Source organism: Amblyraja radiata, chromosome 19 (assembly GCF_010909765.2).
Source record: "Amblyraja radiata isolate CabotCenter1 chromosome 19, sAmbRad1.1.pri, whole genome shotgun sequence".
NCBI classification, from domain to species: Eukaryota; Metazoa; Chordata; class Chondrichthyes; order Rajiformes; family Rajidae; genus Amblyraja; species Amblyraja radiata.
In genome coordinates this window covers 36,906,773-36,922,562 of record NC_045974.1, presented here as the reverse complement: position 1 = coordinate 36,922,562, position 15,790 = coordinate 36,906,773, and the positions used below count along the sequence as shown (strand labels likewise).

General features: G+C 39.9%; 1 protein-coding gene across 12 annotated transcripts in view; it reads left to right on the top strand.

Moving 5' to 3' along the window:
* Window positions 1–15,790, top strand: part of grip1 (glutamate receptor interacting protein 1) — a 596,334-nt gene that overhangs the window by 374,537 nt on the left and 206,007 nt on the right. For all 12 annotated transcript variants that reach the window (XM_033038250.1, XM_033038259.1, XM_033038253.1 and 9 more), the window contains 4 exons: window positions 989–1,144; window positions 2,356–2,542; window positions 9,524–9,669; window positions 13,200–13,280. In XM_033038250.1, coding sequence (XP_032894141.1) covers window positions 989–1,144; window positions 2,356–2,542; window positions 9,524–9,669; window positions 13,200–13,280 — 570 coding nt within the window. The remainder of the gene's footprint in view (window positions 1–988; window positions 1,145–2,355; window positions 2,543–9,523; window positions 9,670–13,199; window positions 13,281–15,790) is intronic.

Genomic DNA, 15,790 nt, shown 5'->3' with positions numbered 1-15,790 from the left:
TTAGACTAAAGGTCTTTCCCTCGGGTTTAGACCAAGCAACTAAACTCGGTCTAAAATTTAGATGAGTCAAGTACCTATCTAATTCTGGGCAGTTGCCTACAATTGCTAGGTTTACTCATCAGGCCTATTCTAAACAAGGATGTAACATTCACAATCCACCTGCTTCCCAGCCACATCCTGTTTGAAGAGGGTTTGGGAATGATGGTCAATAATTCACACACTGGTGGTCTATCATTTCCACACTGGCATTCTACAGCAGCCTAGTTATGGGGCTGAGTCATGCGCGTCTTTCTCATGTTGAGTTGTCCATCCTCTAAAACCCCTCGAATAGACATGATTCATCAGCTCAGCCTTGACAGTGAGCTTCACAAGCTGTTCAGTAACAGAAGGCATCGCAGCAAAGACCACACCGTCAAGAGCTCTCATCCAAACTCGCATTTGCTCCCTGCTGGGCTAACTAGATTGCGATTGGAGAAATCTAGTCAATTGCCTTCTGCCCCACACAAAGATGCAGAGTTGCAACGCGTCACGTTTATCAGAAACTCACCACCACTTGGTGATTGAGTTGTTGATGCCCCTGATATATTTGGCTCAGCTACCCTCTCTCTGAACCATCCATTTAGCTCCAGGCTTGAAAATCTGCATACAAAAAGGGGCCACTGATGGTTTTGATGATAGGAAAGGAGATTGTCTTACGATTCATTCTTTGCTTAATTATGGTTTATTGAGAAACCCTGAATTTTACAAATAAGAGCAAGACTAGGCATTTGCAGCATGTCCCACCTTTCTATTAATTCATACCTAACATTCCACCTGAATTCCTTCTACCCACCCATTTACCAAATCAATCCACAGGAAAATAAATACACACAACATATTTGATAGCCAGTCTATAAGGAGATTATAACACCAGCTGTGTCACAGATGACTGTTTTGACACACCAAACTTGAGAATGATTGCTGAGACTTTCTGCTTTTGTTTTTCCAGCTGCTCTGGTGTCAACATCATTTCCTCCTACCTCCATGAGTGCGTACAGCCTGAGCTCCCTGAATACGGGCACCCTACCACGCAACCTCTATCCGACAAGTCCGCGAGGAACGCTGATGAGAAGGAAATTGAAAAAGAAGGACTACAAGAGCTCTTGTACGTGGAAGGTCCAGTGTAAAGATTACTCTTGAATTACAGACACAAAATGCTGGAGTAACTCAGCGGGACAGGCGGCATCCCGGGAAGGAAGGAATGGGTGACGTTTCGGGTGGAGATCCTTCTTCAGACCAGATCCAGTCTGAAGAAGGGTCTCGACCCAAAATGTCATCCATTCCATCTCGCTAGAGATGCCGCCTGTCCCGCTGAGTTACTCCAGTATTTTGTGTCTATCTTTGGTTTAAACCAGCATCTGCAGTTCCTTCCTATGTACAATATAAGTGAAAATGCTGTACAGAGAATAATGATGCTTAACCACGGGGGCAGTAAATAGCTAAAACTTCCAATTTTTATAAATTTTGATCTGATTTAATTCAACACAAATTATTTAATTTTGATGGCAGAGACCATCAATGAATATTCCAATGAAATATCAGGAACAATTTAACATAGAGGCACCTGCACAGAAACTGGTTGTAAATCTGTCTAAAATGTTTACTTTTATTTTGAATGCAAAATAATACAGCATTAACTTGCTAAGATTGAAAGCCAATTGTTCAAATTTTTACAGATTCTAAAAAGAACATTTACAACTCTTCCAATTGGATTTGATTGACTTGCCACCGTCTTTTCATACTATGAAGTGGCAGAAATGGTAACCCATTCATAATAAAAGCAAAGATAGACACAAAATGCTGTAGTCACTCAGTGGGACAGGCAGCATCTCTGGAGAGAACGAATGGGTGACGTTTCGGGTCGAGACCCTCCTTCAGACTGGATGAGTCCTTCTATCCAGAGGTGCTGCCTGTCCCACTGAGTTACTCCAGCATTTTGTGTCTATCTTCAGTTTAAACCAGCATCTGCAGTTCCTTCCTACACAAAAATAAAAGCAAATGGGTGATCTGGGATAGGGCAAGTAAACATGATTGCCCACTTAAAAAGTGAAGCCCAACGTGGTCGAGTCCTGTACTTGGTCTTGCGATTATAATGCACAAGTTCTTGTTATAGATTTAGCTCCAGCTATATACATTACTCTCTCAATACTTGTTGATGCACTTTTGTTTCAAAAAGGCTTACAAAATGATAGCTATTACAGAGGCTGAATGTTTTTACTGAATGTTTTTTTCCAAGCAGTTACAATAAGTCACATGTGGAATTCTGTTGCGTACACTGACCCAGAAGTGATGCCCACCACTCTCTGTCTTTCACAGTGTCATTAGCCTCCAGTACGGTCGGTTCCACAGGCCAGATTGTTCACACAGAAACAGCAGAAGTGGTTCTAACCAGTGACCCAATCGTCGGGTTTGGAATTCAGCTCCAGGGAGGTGTTTTTGCCACCGAGACCTTGTCTTCTCCACCACTGATTGCTTATATTGAACCTGACAGCCCAGCAGAAAGGTGAGAGCCCTGAGATTTCAAGCTTTGAAATGTTTTCTGCAAATACTCCTCTCTGCTTGAAAGGACGTTTAATCATGACATTTACAATTAATTATAGGATGTTACATCAGCAAAGTTGTCAAATTGAAGAATGTTCCATGTTTTATCTCTCAGTGCTCTTAATTGACAGCAAGTGAAATACCAGGATATGTCACATCTATTTATCTCTATATCTTTCAAACGGAACGGGATATTAACCAGAATGAACCGACCATTTTTTAAACTTGTGGTTCTTTCAGGAGAATGGGGTAATATCGATCACATGCAGGCAGGGAGATTAGTTTAACTTGGTATCATGTTCCCCACAGACATTGTTGGCCTTTTCCTGTGCTGTTCTATAGTTCCTTATATCTGTCTTTGTTTGATTCAAATTTAATTTAATCTCTGCTGTTTATTGAAAAGCTCCAAATATTCATTGTGCTGCAAAACTCAACGGTCAAGTATAGATAAGATTTCTCTAGTGAAATAAGACTAAGGCAGCGATGTGCTTCTTAAAGTAACAAAGCTCTTTATTATTTTATAATGCTGCAATGTTTAACTGTTTGGCATCCTTTAGCCTGTGGCGCAACAACCCAAACATGAAAGTAGGATTGATTTTTTTTCACGTTGCTGTGCACTTTCTGGTACAATTCTATAGGTTCAATTAGAGCAAGTAAGAGCTCTATTTTACATTCATCGCCATTACGGAAGAAAGCATTTATCGTCTCAATTTTATCCCCTTCTTCAGCTAACAATGTGACTTGCATAAGAGCATAGAAGCAGAAAGAGGTTACGTGGTCCCTTCAGGACCCCACCAGTCTTTAAAATCCTATACTTCAAGTGCATCTTCCAATCCAAACCACTTGATTCCATTAAGAGTCTCAAGACCTAAATTATCTATCATTTCATTTATGTTGACTAATCGTTGGAGCCCATAAACACAAAGTATTACACTGGGCAAGCTTTCACCATTATCTAGCATTAGCATTCCTTTATGTGCAGTCCTCATGGACTACTAATAGAATACATTACAATTAGATATTGTAATTGGAAATCCAGCTAGACCAATAACTTTGCAAAAATGATAAATTGATCGTGTTTGCGGACCTTGTTTGTTCAGTGTCTCTTATTTCACCTCTGCTTCTAATTCACAAAATGGTTGACATGAGAGAAAAATCTATTTTAAATCCTTCTTTTAATCATTCCCCTCCATCTCCAGTCCACAGAGCCGTCACCTTGAGGTTAACCTGTAAACACGTTAAAAACAATTACAGTTTGTGAGCCATCTACAGATGATCCAGCATTTCCCTGTCCCTAAATACATGGAAGATCATTCATGCTTTTGCGCCAAGATCTGTGTTATTATCAGAATGTTATTTCTGTTTTGAGCCTTTGGGCAATACATTTCGTCCAAATTCCAGCTTTAAATGTATTGATTTGTATTTTTTATTTTGCCAGATTTTGCCGATCTGGGGTGGGCAGGAATGTAGAGTTCACATTGCAGTCAAATCAACCGTGATCTTGTTGAATGGTGGAGTAGGCTTGAAGGGCTGAGTTGTGTACTTCCACCTCTAATTACTATGTGTGTTCATATGTTGCAGTCAACCACTATAATTAACTTGAGCTATCAGTGTGTATAGGGTTCTTAACTTGTATCAGCAATAACTTTGATATAAAAGGTTTTCCGTGGCTAGGTATAATTATTCCTACCCATTCTCTGATACTCCTGACATGAATAGGGAACCAATTTCCAACATTGTTAATCTCGGGTTCACACTGGTGGAGTATCTCTCTGCATCATATGTATCTTGTCTGTCTTTGAAAATGATTAAAACCTGCTGTCTCCAGTTTCACTGGAAGTAATTTGAGTAGCAATGATTCTGGGTATTGATCTGACATCTTCTGTCGTGTTTCCAAGAATTGCCCAGCAATAAGCTTAATGCTTAATCAGTAGTTTGAGGCTTTATTTCAGTAAGGCGCACCAGGCAAATGTAAAACGCTGACCATGATGGAAATTTTAAGTAAAAACAAAAAAAACGCTGACCATGATGGAAATTTGAAGTAAAAACAAAAAAAACGCTGAAACTGCTCATCAGGTAATTTGCAGTCCAGGCGGAGGGAAACACTATTGATATTTCATGTCAATAACGTAATCAGAAACGTTTGTCACATTTTTCATGCTTACTGCAGGAGAGATCCATTAAGTCCACGAGGGCTCCCACAAGAGAATCCCATCGGTCCCATTTCCATGTTATTTCTATCAACTCTCTGATCCTTTTGCTACTTGGGGTAATTTGCTGTCGCCAATTAACCAAGCAGCAAATCTTTGAGCTGCAGGACGAAACCAGAACACCCAGTGGATACCAAAGCAGTTGCAGAGAGAGTATGAAACTCCACACAGACTGGCACTCGGGTTAAGCTGGAGCCTGGAGCTGTGATGGGGCAGAGCCAACTGCTGTGCCTGTGTGATGTCCTTCCTTAATTTCACTCATTCTGAAGGCACAATTTTCCCGATTTGATTTGTATTTATCGGTCTGTATTTATGTCTGTATTATGTTGCCTATTCACTCGAAGAACATGGCAGGAGATCGTTCTTATACACCTGGATAAAAATATTTATTGAGGACACAAGCCCCTGAAGCCTTTACATTAACAATTAACAAGAAAAGCTAGGTTGACCATTCATTTTGAAAGTTGGTCAGGTTTGGCATTAGTCTGTGTGGATTGTACTACTATTTACACTACATACATTCTAATCGGGTTTCACAGAATGACAATATCAATTAACAAGGAATTAAGCTAACAAGTGTTAATTAATATAACAGCTTATTTTTTGATTTTTAATGATTAAATTTACAAATCATGTTAGTGATAAATTATCATGTTGAAAAGATAAATCCAAAATGACACATTACTTTACCATTAATTAATTGTTGATTTTAAATTGTTGATCGAGATCAGCATCCAAGGTTTATATAAATTGACAAAATTGGTTTTGGATTACACTCCTTAGCTGGCAAGCTAACCACATTTATAAAAAGCCAGTCAACTGGTTAGCTTAAATTCTGTGAACATGTAGATGGCCTTATTTCCAGGACTTGCATGGCTTTTCCTCCGAGCTGGCATACATTTACTGGTTACCATGCCATCCTTTGGGGCGATTCAAAATTGTGAGTTGTGATCTGTGGAAGTGCTGTATATTCCTGCCAGAATCTCTGCTCCTGGGTAAATTCACCTTGCATGCGGCCAAATGTATTTACATTCTGTAGCTTGAATTCAGCCTCCTTTGATCTTGAAAAGCTTCGTTACCTAATATGCTTGCAGCAAGCTGACGCGACTAAGTTCCCTCATAATTTCTTATTTTTCCGGAGGTTGACCTGGCAATTTTAATTAAAATAACATCAAGGAATTTCTGGTCAAAATCAAGAGCCTGATTCCATTCTGTTTCATCTTCCACGACGCTGCTAACAGGAGACACAAGAATGATTTTGAATAATTACGGCAATTAAATACAGCTCTTGGTGTACAACAGCATCAGGCACGAGGTGATGAAAAACCCAATAGTGCAAGGTATTGTTGCAAAGGAATCAATTTACTGTCGTTCCTAATCCAATCAGCATGCTTATTTAATGGGTATTTTCAAGACTCAAATGAATAGATCTCAGCACATCAACGGATTTGGTGAAGGGGAAATAAAATTAATGTGAAGATTAGTCTTGATCTTATGAACCGTGTAGCTGGCTGAATGAATTGCTTGCGTCCGAGGACCCCTTTCATTTTCCCCATCCTTTACTTACTTTCTATTTAAGCATTTCTCCCTTTGAGAAAGCTCTCCCTTTAATGTTTTTCGTGCAAGCCTTTGCAATTTTTCACGTTAGCCCTATGGCTGTCCAACTCCTAATTATATACACATTCTGTCATAGGCTAACTTGCTTGTTGATTTATTTAGCTCCTGGATTCAGATCAAATATAAAGATATTTATACAGATGTCGCAGATACCCAAACTTTCATTTTCCAGTGTTTCATCTGACTATAGTCAAGAGCTATTTTTAAAGCAATTCTCAAAATGGCACTTTTACATGGCCAAAGTGCTACCTGACAACTGATTCTGGTCTTTATTGGATAATATATGTACACTTTGCTTTGTTTTCTATCTTTTCAAGACCCTTCGAAAAACTCAAATACAGCACTATATTATATTCTGCACTATAATCCGCAAAGAACTCCAATGGATTAGTCAAACATGATTTCCCTTTTATATGCTCATGTTGATTCTGTTCAGTTATATTACTGTCTTGATATTTCAGCCGTTATTATAGATTTCAAGTTTTTTCCAGCTATCATTGCCAGACTAACATGTCATTAGTTCTTTGCATTCTCTCTCTGATGTAATTGATCTCATCTTTCTGCCCACTGATGTGCCGTAACCATTCAGCATCTCTAGAATTCTGCAAGGTTACACCAACATATCTGCTCTGTCCATAGCTGCACCTTTCAAAAATCTTGGTTATTGATAATCAGATCGTTGGTAGCGATCACATTTTCAGGTTTATACATTTATTTGGTGATATTTCATTATAATCACAGTGTAACCTCAATGTATCATAGGTGTTGGGATCAATTTTAAAAGTGTAAGGGAAATTGCCAATATTGCCAATAAATAAATTCTCCCATATCTGCCTGCAAGAGAAACACATTTGCCCCCTCAAGTCTTTTCCATCTTCTGTACCTAGGGGGATCTTTAAAATGTTGTTATATATTCTTTGCTTTATCTGTCTATTGTTCATTATTTTCAGAATTCTAGACCACATCTGACCCTGAGGCTTAGACACAAGAGACTTCAGATGATGGAATCTTGAGCAGAAAATAAACATACTGCTGGAGGAACTCAGTGGGTCCTGCAGCATCTGTGGAGTGAAATGGCCAGACCCATCCATCTGAAGAAACGTTCCCACCCAAAACATTATCCATTCATTTCACTCCATAGATGCAGCCTGACTCGCTGAGTTATTCCAGTGATTTGTATGTTGGTTTTAAGGCTTAATGCTTTTTTTCAAGCATCTTTATAATCCTTTTGTAAAGTTGCTAAGAGAATTGGTTATCAAATGTAATGTTGATTTTATTCCAAAATCGGCTACAACCACTCAGAATAATATACCGTCATTAGTTCCATGATGGAAAATACAGCATTATTTTCTCATTGACTCTTACTGTGAAGTAATTGGATTATGTGAATTGAAAAACAACCGGACTGGTTTTCTCAAACAAAAACAGACAATTCTGGAAAAGCTCAACACATCAGGCAGCATAGGTGGAAAGAGAAATTGTTAACGTTTTGGGTTGACTAAGCCTGGTCAGATCTTCTGCTACATGCTAGTTCTTCTGTCAGACTATTCAAGATCTCTGCATGGAAGTCCAGCTTAAGTCCTGCAATGAGATCAATGAGAAGAAATGACTGCTCAAAAATTAACAAACGAATGTTACTTGATTCCATTTATTTAATTTTTAAAATGCTAGTGTATTTAACATTTAACTTTGTCACTTTTTTTTTAATGTTTCCTGGGTTTCTTTAATGTATAAATAGCTAAGAGATTCACAGTTTCAGTGACAGCGTTGACAGGTACTTAAAACATCATGGTCCAAAGCAGACAATCGGCACTGTCGGGGTCAGTGGTGGATTTGACCCAAATCTTACTTCAAAATGAAACTTCCTGTGGTTTTAGTAAGTTAGGAAAACCATGTACAATTGTAAAGGAACAGAATGTTCTACTTTGCTCTCTACAGCAACAGTTTCATGAAGAATGTTTTTCTGGTTGATATTCCAAAAGAAAGGTAAAACAAGGTAAAGCAAATAATTTTCCTTTATTTCTATCTGGTGGATACCACATTCAGTAGTGTTGATAAAATATATTTAAAAAATAACAGCATTGATCTCTTTCTCATCTCCTCCCAATGCCTGCAGTCTTATATTAGCAGCAGTTTATTATTGATTTTCAGGCCATTAATGCTTTATGTGAGGCACCATGCAGTTCAGATCTGTATATCTGGACATTTCACAACTTGTTCACTTTGGTTTTGTGCCTATTGCAACAAAAAAAACCCCACCATGAAGTGTTGCCTTCAAAAGAACTATTATGGCATAAAAATCTTCAAGCACCTCAAAGTTGTATCTAAATGGATCCTTGTAGATGAAACCAATTGGCCCAAATGTCTGATCAACTTTGAGCTTCAGATCTTGTCTGAGGAACTGCAAAATACTAGGGATATGTAAAATATTATTTGTTGGTTGGATATTGCCAAGATGGCAATGTCTCCGGGATGGGTCCTAGGGGAAGTGATCGGAAATGGGGCCCTGAAGCATTGCTGTGGAGGGGAGATGTATAGGTGTTCCACATTAGATTACATTTGAACAGGTCTGTTTAAAAGCTGGGCAGATTTAGGAAATTACTTAACGTATGCTGAATATAAATATTATTTTTTACAATTTGGGGAAGCGATGCTCCAGGACATTTGTTCAACATCATCTTGACACATTCAGCACACTTAAGACTATTTGGGGGGGATGCGTCATGCATTTAAACCAATTACATCTGAGTGGTGACCATAGTGGCTTTTGGATAGAATGGTTGTCCAAAACATAGAGCATTGCAGTTCCATTCCACAGCCCTCTCATGTTCTTACTTCAGCTGCAAGGACATAATGGGCTTTGAATTCACCCTCGTCATGGTTTATTAGCTACTCTCGTGGATTTTGTTTTACTTAAAGACGGCAGCTTGAGAACCTGTGTGGTGCTGCTGCGCAACAGATTTGTGCCGTGTAAAACGAAGCAAGTTCGGTAATAGACGGGAACAGATGGAGAACAGCTTTACCAGCATTCGAACGTCATGCACTTGAAACTCTATCTCGCTTGCTTCCTGAAGTGGGCATGACAGCTGGTGTGCTTTTGTTGCTGTGTCTGGCAGGTGTGGCTTGCTGCAGGTGGGAGACAGAATTCTGACGATCAATGGAATCCTCACTGAGGACAGCACGCTGGAGGAAACCAACCAACTCCTCCGAGATTGTGCCATTAACAGCAAAGTCACACTGGAAGTGGAGTTTGATGTAGCAGGTAAACTTGGCTGAGTGACCACTCTGTGAATATAGTGGGTTTTGTTGTCCTTTTACTGGGGAAAGATGCCACATTGGGGAGAGGATATTTTTCAGTATAGAGAAGTAATTATTTCACTTGAAATTGTTGTTATTTAATGCTGAATCAATGCGCCACATTATATTGTGACAAGGAGTTAGTAATGTGGAGAGCATGATTTATTTAAGCAATTCTGACAAAAAGCTAAAATGTAATCATATTGAACTATACAAAAGGCTGATATTTCCCTTGGCTATAACATTTTAAAATAAGAACATGATTTGTTTAGTTTTTGTTTAATAAAATGTATATCTTCAGATTGTGGCATATTGAACTATTAAAATCCATCTATTCTCCTGTTAATGTATTTTCCAAAATGCTATCAGCGACTAGATACTCCATCGGAAGATGCATCTTTTGGAAATACAATATTGTACATCAGTGGTTGTTATTGCACCCATTGTAATGATGGTTGATGTTTTCCACCTGCTAACAGCTTCTTGTTATATTGCAACATGGCTTTCTGAAAATGGGGAGATGCAGCTGCCTCAGAGGCAGTTCAGATACAGTGCATTCAGAAAGTATTCAGACCCCTTCACTTTTTCCACATTTTGTTACGTAACAGCCATATTTTTAAATTAAATTAAAAAAATTATCGTCAATCATAAATTTTAATGATTTTTTATCATAAATTAAATAATTTTTTTATCATCAATTGACACACAATATCCCAGAATGAGGAAGCGAAAATGGGTGTTTAGAAATTTTTGAAAAGTAATTAAAAAGAAATAATTGAAATAGCACATTTACATAAGTATTCAGACCCTTTGCTATGACACACAAAATTGAGCTTAGGTTCCTCCTGTTTCCATTGATTATCCTTGAGATGTTTCTACAACTTGATTGGAGTCCACCAGTGGTAAATTAAATTGATTGGACATGATTTGGAAAGGCACACACCTGTCTATATAAGGTCCCACAGTTGACAGTGCATGTCAGAGCAAAAATCAAGCCATGAAGACAAAGGAATTGTCCGTAGACCTCCGAGACAGGATTGTGTCGAGACAGACCTGGGGAAGGGTATAAAACAATTTCTGCAGCATTGCAGGTCCTGAAGAGCACAGTGGCCTCCGTCATTCTTAAATGGAAGAACTTTGGAACCACCAGGACTCTTCATAGTACTGGCCGCCCAGCCAAACTGAGCAAACGGGGAAGAAGGGCCTTGGTCAGGGAGGTGACCAAGAACCCTTTGGTCACTCTGACAGAGTTCCTCTGTGGAGATGGGAGAACCTTCCAGAAGGACAACTGTATCTGCAGCACCAAAAGGCATGAGAAATAAGATTCTCTGGTCTGATGAAACCAAGATTGAACGTCTGAAGGAAACCAGGCACCGCTCATCACCTGGCCAATACCATACCAACGGTGAAGCATGATGGTGGCAGTATCATGCTGTGGAGATGTTTTTTCAGTGGCAGGAACTAGGAGACTAGTCAGGATCAAGGGAAAGATGAACGGAGCAAAGTACAGAGAGATCCTTGATGAAAACCTGCTCCAGAGCGTTCTGATCCTCAGACTGGGGCAGAGGTTCACCTTCCAACAGAACAATGACCCTAAGTACACAGACTATGCAGGAGTGGTTTTGTGACAAGTCTGTGAATATCCTTGAGTGGCCCAGCCAGAGCCCGGACTTGAACCCGATCGAACATCTCTGGAGGGACCTGAAAATAGCTGTGCATCGACGCTCCCCATCCAACCTGACAGAGCTTGAGAGGATCTGCAGAGAAGAATGTGAAAAACTATCCAAATACAGGTGTGCCAAGCTTGTAGTGTCATACCCAAGAAAACTTGAAGCTGTAATCGTTGCCAAAGGTGCCTCAACAAAGTACAAAAGGGTCTGAATACTTGTGTAAATGTGATATTTCAGTTATTTCTTTTAAATTACCTTACAAAAATTTCTAAACACCTGTTTGTACTTTTTTTATTATGAGGTATTATGTGTAGATTGATGATAAAAAAAGAAAAGAATTTAATCCATTTTAGAATAAGACTGTAACGTAACAAAATGTGGAAAAAGTGAAGGGGTCTGAATACTTTCTGAATGCACAGTAGATTCAGTGAGTTCATTCCTGGGATGAACAAGTTGATTTAGAAGTTGAGCAGTTTGGGCCTATCCATGTTGGACTTTAGAAGAATGAGAAATTATTGTTTTGAAGCAAGAGTTCCTGAGGGGCTTGAAGATGTAGACGGTATAAAGGATCCAGCATTTATGACAGAAATGAAGAGGAATTTCTGCTTTTGGGTTGTTGTGAATCTTTGGAATTTTCTACCCTAGAGGGTTATAAAAAATTTAGATTTGTTTTGGTTTCTTAAGGGCCTGTCCCACTTGGCTGTCATTCGCACGCCATTTACGCAACCTGCTAGCGTGTGGGTAGCGCGTGGGTAGCGTGGGACGGGTGCATGGAGAGGTGTGGAGGAGTGTGGACTTCGTCCCGAACGAAATCTTCGCACGCCACCGGCCTGTCGCGTAACTGACGGCCAAAGTGGGACAGGCCCAAGACCCTGGCGCGGCGCAACGTCTCACCACCAACAGCAGCAGAAGCAGGCAAACGATCGCCGAACTCGGCCTGGGGTTCACGGCCGTTGCGGATCCGGATCCGCCCCCCACTCCTACTCCCAGCGCGGCGCCAAGACGATTGGAGATGGACACAAAACGCAGCGGGACCGGCAACATCTCTGGAGAGAAGCAATGGGTGATGTTTCGGGTCGAGACCCTTCTTCAGACTGTCAGCGTAAATGACGGCCCAAGTGGGACAGGCCCTTTAGGTCTCGAGGGATATAGGGAACAGGCTTGACAGTGGTGGTGATGTATTGTTTGAACACCTTAGAGCATCAGCAAAGACGAAGAAAATTCTAGACTGAAATTCATTGATCATAATTTTGGGCAGTACCTAATGTGACCTATGGGATTTTGTATGTCTGAATTTTTTTAGGTCAGAGATTAGCAGAACAGGGAAGTGTTGCTGTACTCCTCTGTGGAAGTGACAACAAAAGGAGACATAAGGAGTTTAATTGGTGAGAGTAGAGTTGAAATAGCCAACAAGAAGGTGTTGTGGAATTGACAGTAGGTGAAGATAGACACAAAAAGCTGGAGTAACTCAGCGGGTCAGAAGAAAGGAATATGTGATGTTTTGGGTCAAGACCCTTCTTCAGACTGAGAGTCAGGGGGATGAGAGTTGTGATCACGACATGTGCTGCAGCAATAATTGAAGGCTCTCTATAGCTCCGTGGGCCATCACAAAGAAAGTTGGTGATGTTCTTATCAGGAAACTGTATTTAACACATTGTCAAACAGAAACCCAAGATTGCCAGCGCAATCTCAAATATGTGCTCTACATTTGTTTAATGATGTAAAAGTAATATTTTAGTTTTACGCAGTTCTCTGGCCAGGTTACTCTGGCCAGGTTACTTATAACTTTTATTTACCTTCATGAAGTTTTCATCTTTCCTTTCAGAATCAGTTGTCCCAAGCAGTGGTACATTTCACGTGAAGCTGCCAAAGAGGAGTGGGGTTGAGCTTGGCATTACCATCAGCTGTGAGTACTCTTGTACACCTCGTATTCCCTTCGTTCTGCACAGTGTTTTACGATTTATTTTTAATGCTCCCAGACTAAAACTGTCAATGTGTTGACAAACCACATGACCAATAGTCAATAGACAATAGACGAAAGGTTCAGGAGTAGGCTATTCTGCCCTTCAAGCCAGCACTCCCATTCAATGTGATCATGGCTGATCATCCACAATCAGTACCCCGTTCCTGCCTTCTCCCCATATCCCCTGACTCCGCTATCTTCAAGAGCCCTATCTCACTCTCTCTTGAAAGTATCCAGAGACTCTCTCTTAAAAGTATCCAGGGATTTCATTGCGCAAAGTGACACTGAGAATCAAACAGCATTTTCAGTCATGCACAATGTCACGGCTAAATCCCACGCAGACTTGTGGTGAGGCTTCCTCCGTGCCACATGCTGATCATCGCTATCCAGAGATGACCATGTGCATCCCACTCAGTGTTTTTCAGGATATTGCATCAAATTGATCTCTGGCTGTAGAATTGTTCCACCATCAAACATTATGTGAATGTACATTGGGGATTACTCCCCTCTTCAATCTGTGCAACAGAATGCTCAGTGGATTTTTCATTATGCTGCCGACAAATAGTACCATATAAAAATCGCCCCTTTAGGCAAGGCAAGGCAAGGCAAGGCAAATTTATTTGTATAGCACCATTCGTGCAAACTGCAATTCAAGGTGCTTTACAGGAAAGAAAAAATAAAATAGTCAATAATTAAAAATTGCAAAATAAGCAATACGACAAATGTATAAATAATAAAACAACGTCAATTAAACAATAAAACGATTTTAAAAAGCACATAAAAGGGTTAAAATTAGACGGTTAAGATTACCTGCATGTCGGGTTATGGAAAAGCTATACTAAACAACAGTGTTTTTAGGCCTGATTTAAATGCGCTTACAGTTTGTGCACACCTCAGGTGTTCAGGGAGCTTGTTCCACAGGTGTGGAGCATAAAAACCGAATGCTGCTTCAGCCTTTTTAGTTCTGACCCTGGGAACACAGAGTAAACCTGTCCCTGAAGACCCTTTACCCCAGCATTGAGAGGTTGTGGTCTGCTAGAATGAGCATGGACGTTGAAGGCATCTATTACAGGAGTTTGCATTAAGACAGGCCATGTGGAGTGGATCATTTTTCTTGGATCAATCCTGATGTTTCTCCTTCAATTTTTGAATGGCTGTCTTGCAAATGTTGCCTGTGTGCAAAGATGTCCATTTCTTTGTGTGGGCCCACGGAGCAAGAGAGGGACGCCAATTATTGCTGCTGCTGCTGCTGCACATGTTGTGATCACAACTCTCATTCTGCGCTGTGGGATGTTCCAACATGATTTAGTTTGCACAAAATGAACAGTCTGTAAAAAATGTGAAATACATAGTTGTAACACAGTTAAATTAATATATAAATAGAATTTTGACACATTATCTGTATTCATAACAATCTTATTCGAATAAATTAATTTGTAACTTTCTAAGTGGCTTGTACATGTTAAAAGATGAGCATATCTTTATAAAGCTATCTGATCAAGCAAGCTGTATTTTCTGCGAGGAAAAGTATTTACCCATTCTTTCTCTCCAGAGATGCTGCCTGGCCCGCTGAGTTACTCCAGCATTTTGTGTCTACCTTCGATTTAAACCAGCATCTGCAGTTCTTTCCTACACCTTTACAGAATTAGTATCTGATTAGGCTTCATGAAATATCAAGGATATAGAATTGAATTGGAAAATTTGGACATGCCAAGATGTAATCCGTTTTTCTATTGATAACCAAAAGTAAACGTCATTTGGCATTTCTTGATTTGGCTTGCTTATATACATTTTGCATTTATTGATTTGGCTAGCTTATATACAGAACAATCTTGCACAATTTGTAACCTGGGCTTTGCATTTTTTTTTGTCCCACATGATAACATCCTTGGATCACAAAAACATATTACTTTATTTAAGAAAATAAATAGCCCCTTAAAAATTACCCTGTAATGCAAACTAGGACTTTCCGGTTTCACTCCTTAGTCTTTGTAGATGAGCTGATCTCTTCCAAGTTAACAGTTACATAGAAACATAGAAAATAGGTGCAGGAGTAGGCCATTCGGCCCTTCGAGCCTGCACCGCCATTCAATATGATCATGGCTGATCATCCAACTCAGTATCCTGTACCTGCCTTCACTCCATACCCCCTGATCCCTTTAGCCACAAGGGCCACATCTAACTCCCTCTTAAATATAGCCAATGAACTGGCCTCAACTACCTTCTGTGGCAGAGAATTCCAGAGATTCACCACTCTCTGTGTGAAAAATGTTTTTCTCATCTCGGTCCTAAAAGATTTCCCCCTTATCCTTAAACTGCGACCCCTTGTTCTGGACTTCCCCAACATCGGGAACAATCTTCCTGCATCTAGCCTGTCCAACCCCTTAAGAATTTTGTCATTTTCTATAAGATCACCCCTCAATCTTCTTAATTCTAGTACAAGCCGAGTCTAT